Raw genomic sequence first — 26025 nt, forward strand, 5'->3', positions numbered from 1 at the left:
GCATTTGGTGATCCTATACAATTGCGAATTGCAATCGAAGTGCATAAGACATTCATTTCTGTTGTAGTACCACAAGTTGAAAGGGGTGCTCCAAAGAGAGGAAATTCTGGAATAATTGGCCCGAATGACAGTGCGCAGAATACAACAGAGCCATCTTTTCTTAGAGGTAGGGCCACAATAAATGAAAGGCAGATCGCACCTCGTAAGCTATGGTTCCAAGATCGAAGTGATCGGCCGCGAAAATAGGGAGACCAGGGCCATGGTGCTGTGCAGGATATAATAAATATAGTGCATTGGAACATTCAAGGATGAATAAAATGAGAATTAATAGTCTATTGGTATTGCAGTGCATGTTTGATATTACAGTACTGTCTGAATCTAGGTTGGGAAATGAAATTCAGTTTGAAAGGTTCGGCATTTCGTTGTCCATCGTAAAAAATATAGGAATGGACGAACCTACGGTGGAGTAGAAATTTTTGTATCTGACAATTTTTTGTCTAAGCATAAAGCCCAACGCCTGAAGAGTGTTTCTTGTAATTTGATATGGTTAAAGAGTCGAAGCCGATGGACGGTTTATTATTTTTTGTGCAGTTTATATCCCTCCAGAGTCAAGCTCGTACAACGAGGAAGATAAGTGGTGTATATAAGAGGATGAAAAACGTAAATTTTCTATTCAGTTACCTTCTGATTCGTTTTATCTTATGGGGGACTTTAATGTTTATGTTGGGGTTACTCCAGGAGATTTGATGTCACCTCATGCCTGTACGGATGAAGCTGATTGGGAGGTTTGGGAAGATTTAGTAATCCATCTCCCTCCGAGGGCAAGTAAGGACCCTAGTAGACGGAATAATAATTGGGGTTGTAAAATTTTGGATTTTTGTGGTAAGGCAAATTTAATTATTTTGAAAGGAAGAGTTGGAAAGGATGGAGGTGTGGAAAATTTTACTTATTTAATCCAAGCGTGATTACTTAGATTTTGGTGGATGTTCCTCTTTGGCTTCTCTGTGTGGATTTCGAGGTGATGGCAGCGATAGATTCGAATCACTTGCCTGCTAAGACTACTTTTGAGTGGGTTAGTTCTAAGAAACTAGCGGCTAATAGTGATAGGAAGAAAATACGCAGGAGAAATGACGATTAAGGGATTAGAAAGGCACTGAAAGTAACAGGAGAGAAAGATTTTCAGAGTATGACGATGAGTGAAGAAGTTCAGCAGGAATTAGAGAAATGTTTGGTTTTATTAGGTGATGAAAGTAAAACAGTTCAAAATAGGGATGAAACCTTTTTATTGGCAGTGAACAGATACAAAATTATTTAACTGGATATTTCGAACACATATACAGTGTTCATCATCAGAGACACCCATAAGAGACACGCAAATGTTATAAAAAAATTTATATCTGTTCACTGTCAATAAAAAGGTTTCATCCCTATTTTGAACTGTTTTACTTTCATCATGGAAAGGCAGTGTGGTCTTCGAAGTTATTTATTAGGTGATGGAAGCATAGAGGAGTCGTTAGCATTAGTTTATGATATTGTATATGAGGTAGGTTCAGAGTTAAACTTCAGAGTTAAGAATGAAATCAAGAATGGATATTCTAATGATGATTGTGAAAGGAAACGCCAGGAAGTTTTGGAGGCACTGTGAAAAGCGAGGGATAACAGAGGTAGTAGGGAAAATACCAGATTTATATGGATTATAAGTTGATTCAGAATAACTATAAGAAAATATTGAAGATTAAGAAAAAAGAGCATGAAATTAAGTGGAGAATTGATAGATTCACAGTGTCAGTTTACGTATGAAGGTGGGACAGTAGACCGTGTAAATGAATTTCAGTACTAAGGTTGTAGGTTATAGTCAGATGGGAAATGAAAGACACATCTTAAGATAGTAGAAAGTAAGGGAAATAGACTACTAGGAATGTTAGGTAAAAGTAGTACTAAGGAAATTAGGGATGTAGAACTGCTAAAGTATATTTTTAATGCTAGGATTAAATCGGCTTTACATTACGGGGCGCAGCTTTGGGAGTTTAATAAGGGATTAAATTTAGAAAGAAAGCAGTTGAGGTTTTTTAAGCGAATGTTAGGCGTTGATAATAAGTTTAATGGGTTAGTGCTGAGAGGAAATATAGGAATAAAGGGTATGCGACAGAGTAGGTTAATTAGTATGATTAAATATAGGAAAAGGGCGTCATCGATAGAAGATAATAGCCTAGTTAAATAAGCATTTTTATTGATGCTTCAAGATAGAAGGAAGGATTCGTGGCCAAATCAGGTGAAGAATATATTAGACCGTACAGGGCTAAGTAATTGCTGGAATGAGGGAAAGGGGATAGGAAGGATGGTAGCGACTGTATCTAGGTTAGTTGCCACTAGGGTAGAGTCTCAGGAAGTCCAGGTTTGGCAAGCTGAGAAGGCCACCTCGCCATCCCTTCGGCTACATGCAGAGGTTAAAAAGAACTGGGGCGAAGATACTTGCCCAAAAATGGGATTGGCTCAGGAAGATTTCAAATGGGCAATGTATGTAAGGGGGAATTTTATGCTTCTTGGAGAACGTAGGAAATTTTTAGGGTAAAATATATTGAGGGATGGTCCTTACAGTTGCCCATGTGTGGAGAAATGGATGAGTCTTTGCATCACTTTTTAGGTGAATGTAGGAAGTTGCACTTATCATTATTTGGTAGGGAGGTCGGGGGGAGGGATTGAATTTTGGATATTTTGAGAAGTAGATGTTTCTTAAATATAAACTAGATCTACGTTGCATGGGCAACGTAAGATGTTGAGGCAACCTTTTTTCGGCTTTGCCGAGTAAAGTGTTGCAAGAGCAACACTTTGGTTTTGTTTCCTCGCTTTGGTTAAACGCTGAAGTTGTTAATCTGTAAGGATCTTAAAATAAATACTAGGTACAACAAGTCACAAAAGTTGCAAACCCCTCATTGCAACTACCAAAAGTTGCAAAACCCTCATCGCTGAAGATGATTGTAACCTAACAGCCGAATATTACTTACAAGCCCCTACATGTCTTACCACTGGAATCAAATTGGTCTTACCATCAAATATACCGGAAACAAATAATGGGTACACCAACTAGCAAGAGTTGCGAACCCCTCATTGCCGAAGATGATCATGAGCTAAACAGCCGACTGTTACTTAAAAGTCCCCTATAAGTCTCAAAATTGGCATCGGCCTATTTTTGGTTTCAGTGTGTACCTTACTACTGAAGTTGCCAGCCCCTTTAAACTTTCAAACTGGTATATCTCATGAAGAAATTTTTCTACCGAAAAATGGATGACATATACTTTGATAGGCTCATCAAGAGCTATCGACTGCCGTCGAAAAAAAAATCTATCTGCCTTATTTCAAAAGTTGACTTTTTTGCCGTAGGCCAAGTTTCTATCCTCATCATTCAGAAAGTAGCAAAGGATGAACTCTAATTTCCTTAGCAATGAAATAATTTTGAAGTTTAAGAGGCACATCTGATATCATTTCTGTATCAGCCTATTTTTGGTTTCAGTGTGTACCTTACTACTGAAGTTGTCAACCTCTTTAAAATTTCAAACTGGTATTCGGTGATAATTTATAAGAAATTTATCAATTTCTTTAGCGATGAGAGAACGTTCAAAGTTGAAGATCTGATACCATTTTTCTACCCCAATCCCAAGTGTGAAAAACCGAATGATAAACCCAGCTGAAATCACAAACAGAAATGGGTAGAAACACAAGCAAAAACCATCCTTTTTGGCCCCAGGCAAGAGTTCTACGAAACTTTCCAAAATGCAGTCATATTCATCAATCTGGCCAATGGTCCACACTTTCTGTAAAAACCGCAGAGGTTAGACCCTTACCACTTTCTAGAAATAAGCTGAAATCGGGGTGCTAGGAAAAACAAACAAGACAAAACCAAAGTGTTGCTCTTGCAACACAATAATATTGGAAAGTTTGTCCGGGTAGCTATGAGGTATCGTGATGATTTTCTTAAATGATTAGTTTTAGTGTCTTTTCATCTATGTTTTGTTGCTGTATTTTTTTTTTGCTTGCTCTGTATATGTCAACATGGCCCAATTGGGCTTTTGTGTGAATAAATCTATCTATCTATCTATCTATCATTCCATGTATTTGTTTTTGCCAATAACTTTATATGGAAAAGTTTGTTTCACAAACTTAGGGCAGGGTTCATTTGATTGGGAATTCAAAGCTTTGACACCCTTTTTAACAGTAAAAATTGATTAAAGTGCAACCGGTATCTCCTGTGTTCTTTTTGCCCCCATTGCATCTGAGATAGCCACATGCCATTCTGAATAACCATTTTTCTCAGAGTAATCGACAGATCCAATAAATATCTCCGGGATGACATGAACCAAACAGGTCCTGGGTGAGAGTCATAAATTATGTGAATTGTCCAAAGATTGGTCCAAAGAGTTTGGGTAACTTATAAGAGTGGGATTTTGCACTAGTGTCGACAAAAAACTATCAACACCATCTAGCATTTGGCGACACTTGGCATTCTTCAGTGTGACAATAAGGATAATTAATTTAATTATATATTGGTAAAATTAGAGTAGTAATAAGCGTCGGATCTCAGTTCCTGACAAGGAAAGGACTACATAGCTTGAAAAAATCTCAAATGTCGCCAGACGCTAGATGGCGTTGATCGTATTTTTTGTCAACACTAGTGCCAGTTTTCACACATATAAGTTACCATTGCTCTTTGGATTGGTCTTATACAAGCATGTTTGATCTTGGCTTTCCCATTGGCTGCAAACTTTCAGGGATCTTTCCTGGGCCAAGGGGACCATGAGTTTTCGTCAGGAAAGCATAAGAGGCCCAGAACAGGACAAAAAAAATCCCTTGACTAGGTACTTAAAACTGACAGTCATAAGCTCCTAGGCAACGGGATCCTAACGCAAAAGAAATAATTTAGTTTAGGGGAATGACCCCCCGAAACAGGACCCAAGATTTTTTTTTTTCAATCAACACGAAACTTATAGAGTTAACTTTTTGGTCCCAGAGGATCCCATTGCACACGAAAGAGTTGGGGGAAAATGCTGATTCACCAAAAATAAGGGCCAAATGAGGGTCAAAAACAATTTTTTGACAGTCTTGAAATTGATATCGGAAAGTACTTGGGACAAGGGGATCCCAATGCACAAAAAAAGCAAAAGATATTGAACCAACTGAGAATGAGCTCAGAAAAGAATAAAACAATTATTTTTCAGATTGTCTTGAAACTTAATACCGTAGGTCCCAGGGCCAAGGGTACCCTATTGCACGAAAACATTTTTGATTGGGAGCATGGATCACCTAAAAATGGACCAAAATTTATTTTCGATTAGCTTGAAAATTGAATCTGAAACTCCTTGGATCACAGAAACCCCAACACACAAAATAAATGAAAACAAAATCATTACGTTCCTTGAAAATAGGGCCTGAAAAAGAGCCAGGCAACACTTTTTATCTTGAATGTTTAAAAGTTAAAACCATAAAACTCTGGGCCAAAAGCCCGGGTATATAAAACATATAAACAAATATTTTGGGGGCATCGACCCCTCAAAATGGGTCCAAAATGTGTCAAATAACTTTTTTTTTACAATCGGCTTGAAACTTATATTTGGTGCTTCTAAGTGTTTTTTTTTTATAAATCAGGGAAAAGTCGCTAAAAATCGCAATATTTTCGGTAGACTCGAAGGAAATGTCAGAAAAACTCTTCCTAGAAGTTTACTAGAATTTGTTTTGAGCAGCCACTGAACAGCCAGAATAAGCAGCCACTCTTATCGGCTTTAATAAATGGAATAGGCAAACGAATCCAATTTTTAGCAAATCTGTGATCCTAATGAAATTAGAGCATAATTTTTTTTAACAAAATGCAACAAAAGTCATTAAAACTTTAACTTCCAATATTACAACTAGGTCAGTTGTACGAAGGTTCTAGGTCTGTCCAAAGAAGAAGAACAAATCGAATTATAAACTTAATATTTATATTGCTTGTGTCCCCTCGTGTAACCCTGACTCGCTGATGAAACCCACGAAAATGCAATTTCTGCACAAGAGAAAGAAAAATTAAACTAAATTTAGTTCTGCAGCAATATTTGGTCAGTTTTTTGACAAAGCAGTTGCTGGAGAAACATTTACTTGTTCAGCATCTCTTAAAAGCTGGTGTTGACAACCCCCAAAACTTGAAAAGGGCAACCACCAGCAGAATTAGTGGATTAGTTTTAATGACTGAACGCGGATTAAGTGCCCCACTATCTTCAGTATTTTACACTATAATAAATAATGTTTAGAAAGTTCTTTTGCTCTGGACGGACCTTTTTTAAAGATTTTATGCATAGAGTATTATCTGTAGTCATATGAAATGACAGTGCAATGTATTTGACAGGAGGTAGTATGAGAAAGGGTTCACATCCGGATAGTCAAGGGTCATGGGATTCATAATATTTTTTTTTCTCACATTTTTTTTGGAGTAGCTGCCCTCTTTGTTGACGAGCAGCAACAAAGGAAAAAAAATTGTGTCCCTTAAAGATGGTCTCAAAGATAAAATGTTTCTTTTTAAAACAACTTAATTTCTCTATTTATGACACCTAATCCATACTTTTACTTTCAAAATGCTCCATTATACAAGCCAATGCTGCACTTCCTGGTAATTTTCTTCTCGTTTTAAAACTCATAATATCAAGTTTAGTGAAAACTAAACTATTGGTGAAAAGCGTACTAAATGCCTTCTAATTCGGACAGTCATACTGTGATCTTAGTCACATTGTCATTAACATTTAATCATACAATGCCATTTCGCAAATAATGTTTAAATGACCATGGGCCAAAAGAAGTACAACATGAATAAATGTGTAAAGTTGGGGGTGGGAGCAGGGAGTGTTGAATGACCCACAGACATACTTTCAGGTTTCTGATTATAGAAATCAAAAATCCTTGCACGAATTGGTTCTCAACAAGATGGAAGATATCCTCCTTTCTACTACAATGTATATCCGAATAATAAGTAGTAGTAAGTAAGTAAGTAAGACGGCACTAGACCCTTAAGGTCCAAACTGGCGGTGCTGATCTCTGTTTCATGGCCCTTCAGCCAGGAAATGCAATGGGGGGTTGGGCCAGCCATCCTGTGCTTTCGCACACCCTTCCTGCCTATCCGAATAACGGACAATCTACATAGAGTGGGACCATTGCCTCTGGGTCGAAACTAACCATATTCCTCCTGCAGTTACTCCTAGGCAGAGGCATCCCCCCAAATACGCTTGCTGAGGGGAAAGGATTTTACGGAGCGACTGGTCATTTTTATTGGCTGATTTGGGTAATATTAATATTAAAATCACTTAATTTATTTTAACCAAATGTGCTGATCTTCTTTCATGGATTTTATATCAATTATTTCCATCTGTCCATTTGCCAGAAAAAAAAAAGAATCAGCAAGTAAAATAGCGGCACTTCACGTCAATATTTTTCTAACTGACCGTTTTCACTGGCTGAAAACCTTGGTGGCGGGGCATCTCCCTCCCTCTTACATATGACGCCCCTGCTTTCAGGGACAAATGATGTGTTAAAGGGGTGGTAGGTAGCTTCAGACTGATCTTAGCCCTAAAAACAGCACAAAAAATCAGAATTTCCGATTCAATTAGCGTTTCCCAAGTTTCTATGACCCTCCATTCTAAATGAAGACTCCTGAAAAAAAAAAAGACCCAATCATTACCAAGTCAACACTACTGCACTGACCACAGCTGTTTTAAGACCTATTTTTTAGTTAGCTACCCTCCCCTATTCCTACTTTCAACCTTAGTTGCAGTCCTACTAAGGCATATATAGACATACCATATTTAGGTTTTCCAAGCATATTCTTGCTGCCATGAGGCACAACGTCATATCAGGACAGAGGCGAGTTGCTTCTTTGAGAGCACCAATAGCTTTTGTATACCGGCCAATACTAACCAGTGACGAAGCTAACTGCGACCAAACGTATGGCTCTCCGAAAGAAAACTTCAACGCACGTTCTAGAGTTTCACAAATCATTGCTTTCTGGTCGTTATACATGAAAAAAACAGTTAACAGGTCATATATAGATGTGGCAGTTTCAAATAATTGCCTCTTAGTGGCAGCGCATTCTGGTGCTTGACTTAAAACAGCGTCTCGTGCAGCTTGCGCTTCGCACATCATCAACAACAATAGAATTTCTTCGTTCAGGTCTTTAGGAATGTTCACATTATTGCCACAATAACGCAAGGGTTTTCGTGGTCCCTCAGCCCCAGCCGCCACCGGAATTTGCCCAATACCAACGTACTTGACAACCTTGCCATTTTTAACGCACTCTGGAATGACTGGTGGTGGCTTATAAATACACTCACTCATGTCACGCAGCAAGAGTTCAGCAAGTTGCCGAGCCGCAGCAAAGCGTATGCTTTGACTCAAGCTAGATTCTAGTGAATTCAGGATTAGTCTGTAATGATTTATCGCTTCAACTCGATACCCCAATCGGAGAAGACAGGAAGCACATTTTAACATTGCAGTCTCAATGATTGATCCAAGATTATGATTCAAGGCCGGTCCTGTTGAAACATTTGGGCCTGAAAAAAAAAATAACCAGAAAAATAAAGGTGGATAAAATTAATATAATTTTTAAGAGCATACATAAAGCCTAAAGGTTTTTCCAAAGATCTCAGGATTCTACTCCTGAGTTTGGGATGTTGGGAAAATTATATGTATTAAACATTATCTCAAAAAGCATAATTAAATTGTTATTAGTACCTTGGATTTTTTCAGCCTGTATGTCTTGGAATAATATTTAACATTCAGTGGCAGCCTTGATAACAATCATTTTTTAAGATTACCTCTCTTTCTAATTTAACAAAATACAAGGAGGCAATAAAAAGGATAAAAAGTTAATTACAGAACTTTACAACCTGGAATATTTTTTTTCTGTTACCTTGTAGTTTTGATTATTTTGATACGTGAATTTTTTTTTACTCGAGCCTTAAAGCGCCAAGGACACTAAAAATTAAGTTTGATTCTTTAAATTTGTTAAATGGAAACTTGCACAATCATATAAGTCTTAAAAGATCAGGAAAACCCAGGAGCTTAATTTTTAATGCAAAACATGCAGTTATGTAGTTTTGCAGTTAGCGGGCGTCAGGTTTGAAAAAAAGGAACGTATGTGAAAAATCAGCAGAAAATAAGCGAAAATATATCATCATGGAGGTCTAGAAACTCTAACTTTTCTGATTGCAGAAGCAAAAAAAAAAAAAAAAAAAAAAAAAAAAAAAAAAAAAAAAAAAAAAAAAAAAAAAAAAAAAAACTGCCATAAATCTAAGGTATGCAATAAAACAGATTTTATAAAAAGTATTCAAGATTGAACCTCTCAATTTATCAGTTAACTGACTTGCCTATAAAAATATTTAGAAAGACCAATTAGGATATCCTATTCAGTTATATTTATCCCTTTAGTTGACTATTTACACATCAATCCTTAGCTTCTTCTTATTTCAAGACATAAATATTATTACTTAATTTCCACATATTCCCACTAGCCTATATTTATTCACGCATGCCATTCATCCGGATCCTCTTGCAACTGAGTATCCAAATGCCCTTGTCTGACTACTTTACTATGTCGTGACTCAATATACGACCGCCAAAGACTATTTTTTTCACGTATTGTTTGGAGTTTGTGTCTCGGAAGTTTAGGATTATTTCTACGACCGGAAAAATTCTTCACCAAAGGAACAAATTTATCCCTACATTCCCTCGACACTTTTTTTTACAAAATCAAACGCGGTGTCAGGAGAAACATGATTGTTTTTTTAGTTCATACATGATATTAATAGACGAAATAAATTTTCGCATTGATTCATAATCGGCTTTAAACTATCGGCATTAAACAATCATGCCGATAAAGCTCAAAACTTCTCTGTTGAGCATCAATATTCATGTAAATATCTACCACAACAAGATCACTTTTACCTAAAGGCGGACGGAGATCTTACTCAAAATATCATCGATTGACTTGGTAATAACCAGCTCTAAAATCGATGGAATTCCATCATTCCTGGCTCGAGTTCAGCATTAATTTATTGGATTAATGTATTTTTTTTTTTAAATCCACATACATCTTTCTTTCCTCTTGATTCATTTTTAAGTATTTCGTTGGGCTCCTCCCTAACTTCTTCAAACAATTATATCTTTTCTGAACTATGAACACAAGAAATTTTGTGTTTCTCTTTCTCTTAGAAATGGCATGGCTATTTTCATTCAAAAAGATCAGTTTAATCCAGTTTTTTGTAGTGCCTCAATATGGAATTTCCTACCTATTAAAATTCTGCTATGTCATTCATTCTTAAAGACAATTTAAAAAAGAGCTAACAAACCACCTCTCATGCCTAAAGGGTTAGTTCTCTCCTCCCTTCCCTTTTTTCTTTCTATCTTTCCTTTTCAATTTATTTAATTTATTTATTTTGACTGATGTGGTATTTTGTTGCTGTTATTTGATTATCTTTTTCTCTTTTTCTTTTTTTCTTCTTGTTCATTTGTTTGATTTTAGTGCTATTATTTAATGTTATGTTTAGTCTGTTATGTTATTGTTAATGTTATGTTTATGTCATTTTCAGTTTTCTACTAAATTATTCACTTCAACTTCTGTTCATATTTGGTTTCATTTATTCTCTCATAGGGATTATTGTTCATTCAAAGTTCCACATGATTATCTATTTTAATTTTTATTGATTTTAAGCTTAACTTGTTAATTTATGATAATTGTATATCCATTTTTAGTTCGACTTATTATTTGATTTTATTCCTGGTCATTTCGAATTTTTGTTCATTTATAGTAATTGTATATCCCTTTTTAGTTTGACTTATTATATGATGTCATTCCTGGCTTTATCATTACTCTCTTCATTTCTTTGAAGAAAATTTATTCTAAACTTTTTTCATTAATTTCTGTTCGTTCATATAAAGGACAAGATTTTAATACATGCTAATTGAACGGATATATTAAAGTTAGATAACCTTTTCTGTTTATTAACTAAAATATTGGATTGCAGTTAAATTTTAGGCAGAATTTCACTATTCAGACTAAAATTTCAATTACCTTCTGTTTTGTGCAAACATTTTTTGGCAACATTTTTAATAAAAAATTGAGGGGTGATGTATAAAATCATACAGATTAAAAATCTTTCAACGATTATGGATAAGCCATCGTGAATCCGATTCTGTTGTCGGGTCTTGAATGCATGGGAGTATCACCTCCCTATGCCTCGAGTCTTACAGTAAAATCATAAGGAGATCCAATTACAAGGATGCACACAGGCTAAAGAGGGAAAGGTATGAGGAAGAAAAACTGAAGAGCCAATGGACGGTAGACAGCAGTATGGTAGACAAAAGTTGGGATTCTTAAAATTTGAGAAATAGGTCTGGTAAAATAACACCATAAAAATGAAGACACAGGGGCGACAATTATGCTAACAGTTAAAGAGTAATCAGTTGTTAATAAAGCAAAAAAGTATCGTTACCAAATCTTACCTGATAAAATGGGATGTAGAGAAATGGGCTTAATTTCTTTATCAAGTTCTTGTGAATACAAAAGCGCCAAATTTGTAGCCAGACTCAAATAATGAATGACACACTCGTCTTTCTCAGCTGTAGAGGTTTGAATAACACCCTTATCTAATACAAGACCAGCAACTGCAAAAGCTTCAGCAGCAATTTTCAGTGATCTACATGACAAGGATTTTGTGTCACCCTTCAAAACGTCCCCTTCTTTGGCATTCTTATAGGCTTCCACAAAGTTTCCTTGAATATAATTAATTTTCGCTAAGAGTAGGGAACCATCTAGGAAATGTTCTGTTCTTCCACGTTCATCTTTCATTGATTTTAGAAGCTCCTTTGTAATGTCAACTAAGGTACTATGGTTTGCAGATGCATTGGATGCAAAATTTTCTTCTAAAAATATTTCTAATTTCGCTTCAGCAGCTGCGAAGTTAATGAACGAATCTGCAAAATGGAACACATTCATAAAAAACAGAAACTGAATATTAAGCTGGGACTTGAACAGAACATTCATAACAACATAATATATTAGATACAATGAAAAAAAAAGAAAAAGAGCAAAGGCAAAAAGAAAAAATATAAATATTTCCTCAGCAGAATTCTCAAGGAACTGAGACGAAATTTAGTACGAGCAGAGTGGTAGTTTCACAGTGGTAGTAGGCAACAGCAAAACATCCACCAGTTACAATTAGAATATTTAAAGATTTCAAGACTGTATTCAAATCAGTCTTAACACGTGGCATAAAGATGGCTATGATCAAAGACAGGACTGCCTGATAAGATGACAAATGCAAATGATGAATTGATGAAAGCCTATTACTATAATACATGTCCCCAAATCCAGACTAATGAAGGGCTATCCACATTATTCCTACCAAAGTTTGGCGTAAGACAAAGTTGCGTCCTCCAGCTCACAGTATTTATCTTTGCATTTAGCTGGATGCTGTCTGGAGCCATATTGACTGTTAGAGATGTTCAAGTTAGCCTAAAGTTAAGCTTGAATACTATAGATTATAGAGAAGAAAATGATGTTTTGTCAACTTGGCAAACACCACTCTTGAACAACCTCATAATTAATATCTCTAAAACAATTCTTCTCATGCCCAGCCTGTTAAATACAAGATGGTTTGACAACAAATAGAAGAAATCAGGGTGGCAGGGGAATTCAAGTCCCTTAATCTTTGGTTGATGCTAATAGAAGAAGCTCAAATGTAGTATGGACACAAATCGCATCTTCAGCAAGAGTAATCGTCAACTCAATTCTTATCTTCAGCCAAAGCACCTAATATATCTGGAATCAAATATTCAAATCTGCGAGGCAAACTTCAGATAGGAGCTCCTACTCCTGCAGCCTACTCGGCTGCAGGTCTTCAACATTTATAGCCTCTGAAATAAGTGGTCTGGATGTATTTGACCACACCTGCCTCCAAAGAATTCTCCATAAAAGACTAATTGATAGAATGAGGAATGTACACCAACATTGATTATGCTTCCAACACCAAGAGATTGGTAAGCTAAATCAGAAACGTTGACAGTACAACATTAACTACTTTAGATGCTGAGTAAAAAGCCTTCCGATGCCAATCTCTTTTTAGACAGAAAAAGCCCTAAAGATAACACTTAACATGGCACTAAGAACCTAACATGTCTTCATTATTTGCATAAACGCATTTTTATAGATAAGGATTAATGAAAAACGTATTATATTTCGTTTATTAAGGATTTAACTTGAAAGTCATAACAGAATAAGGACTAAGAGATGGTATTGGAATTGGTAAGTATTTCATATTGCCCCATAGCTGCCAACTACAAACTACAGAAACAACACATAGTTACTGAAACCGACTTAGAGAGAAATTTTCTATTTTGAAAAAATGAATTCCTCAAACATTATTTTCAGTATTTATTCTTATTTACCTACACAGTCTACATAAATCTTTCAAACAACCTCATACTTATTTGATTTACTTTGTTCTAATAACACTAACAATTCTTTTATTACCCACTAGAAACATCAAAATGTTACACTAGAGTTCAAAAAAAGGAAACAACAAAATGATCAAATTTTAGAGCAATTTATTACTGTTATTATATATATGCCAGAGTCTACATAGCATCTCTGCAATCTCTACATCTCTACAAACTGTGCTGCTGTAAGCCTGTGAAACATGGCTGCTAAAGGCTGCAGAAGCTAGAGCTCTGGATGCATTGGATCACTGCTGCCTTTGACACATACTCCAAATTAGCAGATGATCGAGAATTTCTTATATTGAAGTAAGAAGACAGAGTGGCCAGACTGAAGAGCTATCCTCCACCATCAAAAGATGTCACCTCAAACTTCTTGGGCCACTCAAGATCCCTTGTAAGCCTAAGCCTATATAATAGGCCCGATAATAAGCCTAAAGATGTGATCTATACATAATCTTCGCTTTTAAGCACCCAAAGATTCAGATGACAGAGAGTTTCTATTGTCTGTCTCGAAGTTTTTTTAGAGAGTGGTAAATGGTTTATAATAACACCCCTTTCCAAAAGGTCACAATTTGCACCAACCAAAAGTAAGATGTCAAGACGTCCTTATCTGCAAGCCAGTACAATCCTGGAGAGGACATTGGGGAGGACAGATGAAAAATATTTGGCAAAAATTTAAGGAAGACCTTCAGCCATGGGGAGGCTTCTGTAAGCATGGTAGGTGATGGGGCAGAGACTGACTGAAGATCACCAGGGAAGCTGCAACCAACAGATCAAAGTGTTCACTGAATGTAATTCTAAAGTCCATTGGTGCCAGGCAGGACAGTTCCTTGTCTGGTTCCTGCTGAAAGTAAGTAACTAAATTATATATGCCAGAATATTCCAATAAAAGCAATACCTGAAGAGGAACTCTCTTGAGCCACCTTTTGTTCAACTGTTGACATAATTTTTCTCCATGCATTTTCATTCCTAAGTTTAAACACATCAGTTTTCAGATCAGACAGCGTTTTCATGCTTGTTGATTTCCTATACATGTTGTACTATCTGATCAAAGTTGCTTGGACTAGTATGAATATTTGACAACCTAAAAACAAACATAAAATAAAATGCCTTAACTGACATTAAGAAGAGCCAATGTGTTAACCATTTTTATACCCCTTTCCACTATATAATTTACTTTGTATCTCGGTTTACTTTCTTTTATATTATTTTACAGGCTTCTTTGAATTTTTTCTCTGTTTTTCCTTTATAAGTTTTTTTCCAGGCAATTTTCTCTTTTTTCCTCAATTTTAAACTATCTATGACAAGCTAATGGCATAAGAAAATTTGTACAATTTTGGAAACTTGGAAGAAAATAGTTCCAAAAAGAAGTACAATCTTGACAAAAATTCCACCATCAAATTCAACATGTTTGAGAATGCTACAGCAGAGGTTTCAGACTCTTATCTAAAACAAAACTTTTCACATCAGATCACATCATCACATCAGTGGTAGCAGAACCTTGGGGAAAGACCTCAGTTGATCAACATTCAAAATCTCAGTTTCTTTTCAAGCAGCAAGAGATTATGTCACAGAAAATGACAGATTTTCAGCCCTTTTATGCTGTAACACAACAATATTGCCTCAAATAGGGCAAAACCTTTAGAGCAATATATATATGAAACTACTACTTACAGAACTTAAATTACAAAATATGTCACTGAAGTATACTAACCAAGATAATCAGAGACAGTTTTGAAGGCAGTGCAGATACCATTAATATTTTCCCTATTCAAAGAGTTAGATAAAATCTTCTAAAAGCTAAAACATTTATCTTTGACAATCCTCTCACTTCTATATGCCAAAGTGTGGTGTTATTCTATTCCCTTGCCATTTTAATTACATCCATATAATTTTAACCATTCTTGACACCTGCAACATTTAAAATAGTTAATATAGACTTTTAACATAACTAAAATAGGAAATATTTAATTTAAAATGTACTACAGCTCTCCTGCAGAGCTTTCAAAGCTACTAGCCTATTAGGTTATGGATTCTTTCCTGTTTTTTTTTGCCTCCTGAAGATACAAAAGTATCTATGACAAACCATCATGGCAGTGCCCACCCCAATACAGGACCAGTTTTTCTTTTAATAATTGAACAAAAAATTAAAAATACTATAACCAACTATGACAACAAATACTTCTAAATACTATGACAGTGCCCCCTCCCCCCCAATACAGGACCAGTTTTTCTTTTAATAATTGGACAAAAAATTAAAAATACTTCAACCAACTATGACAACAAATACTTCAAAATACTACAACAGTGCCCACCTCAATACAGGACCAGTTTTCCTTTTAATAATTGGACAAAAAATTGAAAATACTTCAACCAACTAGTTGTAATTGGAATTATTTACAATATAAAAATCATAAAACTGTATGAGGCACCTAAACCATTGTATTAGCCCTCTCTCTTTACAAAAAGATGTCCAACAAACAATAACTATCATACTTTAATTGGGAAAAGTTTAGGAGATGCATTGGTTTTCAAAAATATGTAAGTTCCAGAGAAAAATAGCAATGAAAACATTAGAGATATTTTTAGCCAAGAGTGCAAAATAAAACTGCCTTTCTGGTTTTCCTGTTCTTGAAGATTCCAAGCATTTCTTTGAGCTTATAAAATACAGAAACAGAAAATTCCAATGGATCATTCCACAAGGCTGGATATCAATTACTTCCAAACATGTACTCTACCAATAAGGCTTTACAAAGAAATATCTTCTACCAATTATATCTCCCAAAACAGGTCTTTTCAACATTTAAGTACCTTTACTATACACATGGAAAATACACTAAAGAATCATAATATTTTTTTTTTTAATTTGAAATATAGTTTTAACAGGTCTATTTTTTCATATCTTCCTTGTGTTTGTCCCAGACACCACAAGGAAGATTTTTTTTCAAGAAGTATTCAGCTATTCAAATATTCTAGCTATCAGATGAGCTATTGAAATATAAAAAAAAATAAACTTAAGAAAAAATGTCACAAGCAGGGCTGTATGCAGGATATTTTTTCATGGGGTGTTGTACACAAGATTTTTTGGGGGGAGAGGGGGACAAAAAAACTAAAAATGCATATAAATTTGTTTATATCCATTTCTGGTATGTTTTTACAAGCAAGACCAACTTTTCAGGGGGGAGGGGGTGTTCAAACCCCCAACCCCCTGGATAGACCTTGGTCTCAAGTAACTAATTTTAATTAAGCCCTGCTCAGGTGGTGTTAATGCATTTTTCTGAGTATAAAACAAAAAAAAACCTTGTTTAATTTCTAGAATTTTTGTTCACAAAAAAAAAAAAAAAAAAAAAAAAAAAAAAAAAAAAAAAAAAAAAAGGATGGCCCTTAGTCTGCTGTTGTAAGCACGTAAAATATAGGGAAAAGGACACAATAAAGAATGTATGACCACATAATTTCAAATCGGCTAAAACAAAAATAAATGAAGATGTTCATTAAAGTGAGAGCAACCAACAGAATTTGTTTAATAGGCTATCTATAAATTTTAAATGCCTAAAAACTTTCTGTGTAGGATGGCCTATTACAAAGTAAGGATTTTGTTACTATACTGTTTCTTTTAGAATAGGCTATTAACCCTTTTACAGTAAAACCATTTATATATATTAGTTGGGTATTCATGTGATACAGGCTAATTTTTTGTTGAGAACAGGACATAGCCTACCTGAGCTCTTTAATCACCAACTAGAGTAAAATACCTTGTAGCCTAGTTAGACAGCTAATCCCTCTTCAACAGTTAAATTATTATAAAATTACTTTCATACCATCAAAAAAGCAGATAGTTTTACCATGGGGTATGTCAAAATCTTCTTATTGAGTAGCCTAAATGATTAGCTTGGATATTTTAACCATATACAACATTCATAATTTCAAATATACTGATAGAAAACAGTGAAGCCTAATCTTGGCAATATGTATTTAAAGTTTGAGTGGTACTTGTATGATAAACCCTCTACTGCTCAAGTTATTCATTCATTGATACATTATAGAACAGTTTTTTTTTTCTTTGATAGTTTTTTTCAGCTTAGCATGAGACAAGACAAAGAGCAGTGATGAGTAGATGGAAAATATATAGTTTGGGCTACATGTTTGCACATTAGGGGGGAGCGGTAAAGTATTTGGACTGTGTGAAGTTAGAAAACAACTCTTACTCCATAATAAGCAGAATAAGTGTACCTAACACATTAGGCATGCACACCTGCTATATTTTAACCACACCCCCTAATGTGCAAATATATACCCCCCCTAATGTGAAAATGTATACCCATAATTTGTTTCTAAAATATTATATTTTATCTGACTTTGGTATATTTCATTATGACTGAGCATCAGAGAAACATATCAGAAGAATATTAGGGGGTATATCATACAAGTACTGTTTGAGCCTAATCTTGTAAAATCTAGTCTTAGACATATTATCTTGAAGTCACAATGATAATCATAGACATAGTTAACCTTGGACAGATTTAATATAAGAAGTATTGCAAAAACAATAATTGTAGTATTTAATTAGGCTAGGGGTAATTTTTTGTCCAAATTCAAATATTGCAAAACCAGAAGTTTTTCTCTAGGCTGTAGTCAGTCAACAAGGTTTAAGTCTAGAATTGGGGCTGTTGAGAAGGATACATGTTAAAAAGAAACAATTCTTACTTCATAATAGCCAATGCAGAATAATTATAGTTAACTCTTTTTGGCTCTTTCTTTACTATATTTTAACCCCCAAACCATCCTTAATGTTCAAATATATAGCCCAAGTTACACATTTCTCATGTATTCTTCTATGCATTAGCCTACTCTTGTTTCAACCTAAGTACTTGTAAACAGGACTAAGTATGAAAAAATCAAAAACCAGAAATTGCATGGGATATATATCATTTGGGCTATATATTATACACTAGGAGAAGGTAAAATAAAGTGGAGCTGCAGTGAAATGTGTAAATTATATTTATTCTGAATAGGCTAATTAGCCTACAATTATACTGAAGTAAGAACTGTTTCTTACCATTTTTCCTTTTTAAAAGCCCTAGTTCTTGACTAAGCCTATACCAACAGCAACTAGGCTAGTCCTAATCCTAAATATCAGTCAATTGCAAATATTTAAACCTAGCCTATATACATAACATCCAAGATTGGGAATGTTCTGTCAATGCAGCCAGCCTACCAAAAATACACTTTTTAATCAGGATACCTATCTGAGATTAGGCACTAGCCTAGCCAAGTACTGGGGATCTTACCTTACTCTGTTTACCTTGATTATGAAATTTGTGTGTATTGTTTAAATTTCTGGGGAACCAACGCATGCGGATTTTGAATCTTTTCCCGTGCAGTGTTGACATTGGAAGGACTCCCTGTACACCCGAAAATGAAGCTGAAGAGCATTTTGGAGCAGAAACTAGAACCTAATTCAAACCAACAAGGGTATTAGCTCTCAACAATTGATATAATTATATATAAAATATTCAGTTTCATTTTATTAGTTCTTTCCAAGACTGTTCAAGACTCAAATAGTTTTTAGTAAAGCGCCAATGACGCGGCAGGTTTTAGACTTTTAGTCAGGGAAGGAGTCAGTACCCAAATTCTTGTTTGTAGTGACTTTTATTCGTTTTGAGCGTGATTTGCATATTCAATTTAAGTTTTACTCGTCTTACGGTTTATTTATTTGTTTATATTAGCAACTGTTGTATGTATGTTTTCTATGATTGTATATTCAAATTCTGTTCGTTTTGGGTTTCATTTGTTCTGTAATAGCAATTTCTGGTCATTTTGAGTTTGAACTATTGTAGGATTTTGTTTCTTTTGATCGTAGTTTAATATGGCTTTTACCTTTTTTTGAAAAACTTATTTTTTGGAAGGTTTTTTTTTTTAATTAGTCCAACATAAAGATAACAGATACTGCTATGGATGAATGAATGAATCATAAACTAAACGGAAGTTAAAATGAGTAATAAAGTAAAACTTAAACCAAACAAAATTGTATTCAAAGGAATGTATGCCGTCTAACCAATATTCTCAACTCTCTGGTTCGCATAATGCAGCGGTGGCGGAACAAAGATTCAAAAAACAGAAACCGACCATGACTTGTTTGACTTCAGCAATTGACGATCAGGATTAGGACCACATCCAACACGATGTGCTACAAGACTTACATTGCTGACGGCTTAGTGAGCTACCAGGAATCTATATTCTGCTAAGCCAATATGTACGCATATAATTGATATAGTTTGGTAGATCTTCTTTTCCTTCATCCTTGTTGCAGGGATGATTATGACTTAATTTATGACTGTTTATGACTTAATTTAAGAAAATTGCCGGACTTCTCTGATAGCGGTTCGCAAATTAATAAGTAGAACAATTAGCTATATTCAGTCAGTTATAGGCAAAATCAAATAGGTTACTACCCAATCAAATTCAAGCGTCAGAACCTATCCAAAAAGTACTGGATGTTCAAGTAATTGCCTATGTATGTGCACACTTATAAAAGCGAACAAAAGTCGTACTATGCAATATTCTAAAAACGAAGATATTTTAGGAGCTCTAATGAAACCCTAAGATGACATCTTCCCAGTTTTGAGCGCTCACGCCCTTGGATGCCCGAACACAAAGCCGACAAAGGACACAAGATCTGTATTTTGTTTTTATTTTACAGGTTTATTTGTATCGACCGAGTTTTCCAATTCGGACAGCCAAAGGCTTTTTAGTTACACAAACGGAAGCCAATACTACTACTGCTACTAACAACTCACCACATAAGTAACACTCATCCTTCAAACCGATCGATTCAAAGCCTCCCTCTTTACACCCCCTTCAGGAAGTTCCCATTTTCCTTATGACATCCAGCCACCCCAACAAGGGACGACCTGCTTTCCATTTAGCCCAAAAAGACTATCTGTCATCCTTTACCCGCAGAACGTGACATAGCCATCTAAACCTTTTTCTCATTATAGCCCTAGAAAACGAGATTGAATCATACTTTTTGTGCAGCATACTGTTTAAAATTCAGTCAGTCAGTCGGGTATAAAAAACAATCCGTAGACAATTTCTCTGGAAAAACATCTAGCAAATCTTCCACCGTTTTTTGGAGCGCCAACGCTTCAGAGCCATAGTTGACTACTGTGATTTCTGCAGTTATATTCTAATTTTGGTTCGCAGACTTCCTATTCTTTCAAACTTTTTTCAACTGTGAAAAAACACCTTGGGCCTTGTTTGTTCTACTTTAAAATCTTCACTTCACCCACCGTCTTTACAAATAATACTACCAAGGTAAGTGAGGCCGTCGACTTGATCAATCTTTTGGTTACCCAAAGTCACCTTTATCTTCACTTATACCAAGCCTTAGCTACTTAGTCTTCTCAACAGTAATTTTCAAGCCTGTTTTAGCACTCAGAACACGCAAAACCTGTCGAAGTTAACTCATTTTGCTTACACTTTTATCTAGGATGCTTAAATCATCAGCATAATCTAAATCCAGGAAAGTTTTACTTCACCAAAAAAGTTTTACTTTCAAGCTTTTAATGTATTATTTATTTATCATTCATCATTTTTTTTAGTCCAAAGGTCATTCTGACATTCCCTCCGGGGATTCATCATTCATCATTTTTTTTAGTCCAAAGGCCATTCTGACATTCCCTCTAGGGCAAGGACTGTAAATAATCTAAGTTGGCATTTGTTTAATCATTAGTTTTATAATGGAAAAGGGGGCTTATGCAATATCACACAAACGACTATGTGTATTAAGCTGAAATTTTCAGGAATGTTGAGAAAGTGTCAAACTAAATCAAAAGAGAATGTGTGCATCTAAGTTGTCAAAAGAATGATCAGCAAATTCTCAAGGAACAGCTGAGGGTATAAACTTGAAACTTTCAGTAAATAGTAAGGGGGATATCTAACTAAATAAAAGGGCACTATGTGTTGCCAGGTTGTCAAAAGCGTGTATCTGCATATTCTGAGGAACTGCTTAGGGTATTAAGTTGAAACTTTCACAGAATGTTGACAGAGATGCTGAACTCAATCAAAAGACGTTATGTGCATTCAGGTTGTCAAAATGAAGCCTTACACAACATAATAGGCAAAAGTGTACTCCAAAGTCACATATAAAAGAGTATAAATGGTCAGAAAGGACAGTAGCAAAACTCCTTTCTGTAGTAATTTCTTTCCGTTTTAAGCTTGACTTGAGTCTTCTTTTTAGTTTCTACTTGTTTTAAGGTTTATGTAGTAATCTATATTACTATCTTATAAATTTATGTTCGATGTGAATATTTATTTGAATTTCTGTTAATTTTTGGTTTCAATTATTATTTGATTGTAATTTCTAGGCGTTTTCAACTTGAGTTATTAAAAAAATTTCTACTAGTTTTAAGTTATAATACGGCTCTTTTACTTACCTTTGAAAAGCACTTTTTCGGATATTTTAAAAAATTAATCACAATCAAGGATAGGCTTGCCTTACTGGGGTAAGCAATTAGATTTAGGAAATTAATCTTTCTCTGTGAGCCTTTCTTTTTTGTATCTTAGTTCTCTATACAAACTGGTTATATAGGCTAGGCCTACGATTGTCAGATTACAAGATTTTGCCAAATTGAAAAGGTAGCGTACTAAGTAAGTGAAACTTTGAGTAAAGGTTTTCTGTCTATATTAGGACCTCAGACCGTGTTTTCAAGAACTGTTCTCCACTCCTCCCTCCCCCCGTGTAATTGGTTTTTATTAACTTTAAAATGTTGTGTTATGTTGAAAAAACTTTCAGAAATGCACTTGCAGAGCAAACAAGGGTTGGGGACCCGAACAAGTTTTTTGTTCTTTACAAGAACAAGATCAAAAAGAAAAAAAAGAAAAAAAACTCGAGAGGCAATAAATTTGAAATAGAACTATTTATAGTAGGATGTACTAGCACACTGTTTGATAATTTGATAAGATAACCCATTAAAAGATTTATTTTTTTTGGAAGACGTTCCCCAGCCTGTAGAGGTTCACTCACAGGGAAGTTCATGCCCATAGTAGCAAAACAAAGAATCCAGCTTCACGTTTTGTAAAATACTACTGTCTTTCGCTCCTATCAGCAAAAAGTAAAGCTACAAAATTACAAGCGTTTTTAAAACCTTTTTCGATCTGGAAAAAGTCATTTAATCGAACTCTGAATCATAGGATGAAAAATAAAGCAAAGTAAAGAAAAATTTAAAAGGAGATAAATTTGAGATAAAAATTACTAAAAAGTTTACACTTGCACGAAGCTGAAGAGCCCTGGAATTTTACTCCCTAGTAAATTCTTTTTCTTAGGCGGCAACTTGGTCAAATACAAAGGTATCAGTTTTCTTCGTCGCTTTAACTAAACAAACATATAAGGTTGAACTTAAGGGGTTTCTCACTCAAATTACGATTAGGCGCAGGCTATCCTTAGCAATTCTTATTATAATTGTTTATACAATATATTTTTTATATGTATTTATTATCCGGCAGTTTGATGTCTGTACGCTACTTATTCTCTAGACTCTGTTTAAACAGGTTAGAACTAACTAATACTTGACTGAATCGCTCCTGAACAATCCGAGTGGTTAGTCCCTTGGTGTAATTTATGCATTCTCACACGCTCCGATTACAGCATATACATTACAGGTTTATTTTCCATTAATTCATGTTTATATTCCCATTAATTCCTATTAAGTTATTGATTCCTTCTGAAATGTCCTCATTAATCTGTAACCTGGGCAGTTGTTTGCCCAGTAGTCAGTAATCGATTACTTTTCCAGTAGCTGCCCATCTCTATGCTCCTCTACCATTGCTCATACTGGACCTTGAGTAGATTTAGCTCTTTTCTCCATCCATTTAGCTGGTGTTTCCTCTAGATTATTAGATGTAAATTTCATTACTACTATTATTAATATGCAACTTCAACCAATATTTATTGATTGTATGTCGACAAGCTTGTAAATAGTGCGGTTGACAAGCTTTGACTTATGCATGCTTAACATGTGCATGACAATGCTGTGCGGCCCTATAAAAGCTTGATCTCATGGAAGTTTACACACATAGTAGCAAAACAGATGATGGAGCTTCTTGTTTTTTAAGGTGCGTAAATATCTTCCTCTTTTCTTTCTTTCAGCAAACATGAGAGCTATAGAATCCCACGCTTTGCTTTTTCCAGGCATAACCACAAGCTTTTAACAAGATTTGCAACCTCATAGAAATTTAGTACTCTTAATGTTAACGCAAAAAAATAATTTGGACAGAAAAATTATAGGATGATCAACTTCAATAAAATTTACGCATGTTTCTCATCTCCCGTCGTAGCTCTTCAATTTCTTTGCTTTGTTCTAAGACTAACTCCTGCAAAACAAAATACAAAATTAGAAATCAAGACTTTATTTATCATTTTAGAGAGCTCGTTTCAATTTTCTTCATTTTCATTTCAAGGCAGTAGTTTTCATGGCCTCTCTATTTTCTAAGTAAAAAAAAGATTACACGCACAAACGCATGTCTTTTTCTTGGTCCCTTTGTGGAGTTTTTTTTTCACAATATAAGAGCGGAAGAAAATTAGATCTTTATTCTTCCGTTTTTGCAAATATTTTCTGCAAATGCTGCTCTTTACTCGCAACTGGTACATTTCGGGTAGATATAGCGTTTTCGATATTTCCTCCAAAGTTGACCAGCTTGTGGATAGGTTCCACAAGCGTCGAGAAAATACTGACAACTTTCCACTTAAATGTAGTGCCAAAGTAGCTGAGATGTTGTTTGTTTTTTCTTTTGTGAGTTTTTTCTTGTTTATTGCTTCCATTTTATTTTATTTCGCTGTATTTTTGTACACCTCTAAGTGCATTTTATGTATGTAAACAGGGTTTATATAAATTATTATTATTATTAAAACAAGAATCAGGGATTTTATTTTTATAATGAAAGATAATATAATAAAATTTATGTAATATAATAAAATATAACGTAGTATAATAAAATATATGTATTTAAATTACCATAAACAAATCATAGCTTTTCACCGTCTTTTTGTGGTAATTTAGCTAAGTAAGTAAGTAATACTAGGTAAGTAATAATTAAGTAAGTAAGTAATACTAGGTAAGTAAGTAATAATATTACTAGGTAAGTAACTAAGTAAGTAATACTAGGCGGATGAGAAATGATTTCAGCAGACTCCTTATTGCAGTAAAAGAATCTACTGCGAGAAGGAGAGGCGGCCAAGCTAGGGCTTCTTTGTGTTGATTCAGAGACATGACCGTAATTTGTGACATCTTGAAAAGTAAACAGCGGACTTGGTGACAATTATTATTAAGGAAAGAATATGGCCAGCAATAAACATAACATCAATGATCAGTGGTAATAAAACATTGAGTGATAATTTTAATTTTTTTTAATTCAAACTGGAATAATACCTAAAAACTTTAAAATTAGTTTGCTGGTACAGGTTTGATGCTGATACTGGTAAAGGTTTGTGGTAGATACAGAGGTAAATTTGAGGTACAAGAAATAACGAAAAACCTGATTTGTCAATTGAAACTAGAATAATTCCTGAAAATTTTAACAGAATCCCTAAAGTTATTAAATAAACTGCAAAAATATTTATAGTGTCTGAGTGATACTTTTAATTTTTTTTAATTCTAACTAGAAAAAAAAATAATAATTTCCTTAGCAACGTACAAAACATGCAGGCAATCATCAGCATGCTGTCCGGCTACCTTAATGATGCGGGATGTAAAGTGTACCAGTCGCCAGCCGATGCTGACCTGCTGATTGTGATGAGTGCAGTCGAGTCGGCAGAACACCAACTCACTGTCTTAATAGGAGAGTATACGAACTTACAAGTCCTTTTACTGTACAACACCAACCGAGACTGTAAACTGATATTTTTCCATCCCGAGTCAAAGTCACAGAAAACTGGGGGCCATCTGAGGCATATATTGGCAGCTAAACCGAAACTTGGTGATACCTTTGGTTACCAAATTCCTTTCTTCCATGCCTTACTCGGATGCAATTCGACTTCAATTTATGGCATCCCGAGTCAAAAGTCACAGAAAACTGGGGGCCATCTGAGGCATATATTGGCAGCTAAACCGAAACTTGGTGATACCTTTGGTTACCAAATTCCTTTCTTCCATGCCTTACTCGGATGCGATTCGACTTCAATTTATGGCATCCCGAGTCAAAAGTCACAGAAAACTGGGGGCCATCTGAGGCATATATTGGCAGCTAAACCGAAACTTGGTGATACCTTTGGTTACCAAATTCCTTTCTTCCATGCCTTACTCGGATGCGATTCGACTTCAATTTATGGCATCCCGAGTCAAAAGTCACAGAAAACTGGGGGCCATCTGAGGCATATATTGGCAGCTAAACCGAAACTTGGTGATACCTTTGGTTACCAAATTCCTTTCTTCCATGCCTTACTCGGATGCGATTCGACTTCAATTTATGGCATCCCGAGTCAAAAGTCACAGAAAACTGGGGGCCATCTGAGGTATATAT

General features: G+C 35.1%; 2 protein-coding genes across 9 annotated transcripts in view; both read right to left on the bottom strand.

The window, feature by feature from the left end:
* LOC136029875 (tetratricopeptide repeat protein 7B-like) overlaps positions 1–18895 on the bottom strand; it is a 235461-nt gene extending 216566 nt beyond the window's left edge. For 5 of the 8 annotated variants that reach the window (XR_010618131.1, XM_065708342.1, XM_065708347.1 and 2 more), the window contains exons 1-4: positions 18798–18895; positions 14408–14593; positions 11515–11985; positions 7816–8564 (exon numbers count right to left, since the gene is read on the bottom strand). Coding sequence is in view for 7 of the 8 variants with exons in the window: in XM_065708342.1 (XP_065564414.1) it covers positions 7816–8564; positions 11515–11985; positions 14408–14543 (1356 nt within the window). In the remaining variant the exon portion in view is untranslated. The remainder of the gene's footprint in view (positions 1–7815; positions 8565–11514; positions 11986–14407; positions 14594–18797) is intronic. The other 3 variants (XM_065708343.1, XM_065708348.1, XM_065708344.1) reach the window with 3 other exon arrangements.
* Positions 18896–23735: 4840 nt separating this feature from the next.
* The window catches only part of LOC136029879 (protein NEDD1-like), a 66207-nt gene continuing 63917 nt past the window's right edge, over positions 23736–26025 (bottom strand). The window contains exon 12 of the mRNA XM_065708358.1: positions 23736–23880. Within this exon, the coding sequence (XP_065564430.1) occupies positions 23806–23880 (75 nt within the window). The 3' untranslated portion in view covers positions 23736–23805. The remainder of the gene's footprint in view (positions 23881–26025) is intronic.

Source organism: Artemia franciscana, chromosome 8 (assembly GCF_032884065.1).
Source record: "Artemia franciscana chromosome 8, ASM3288406v1, whole genome shotgun sequence".
Lineage (NCBI taxonomy): Eukaryota > Metazoa > Arthropoda > Branchiopoda > Anostraca > Artemiidae > Artemia > Artemia franciscana.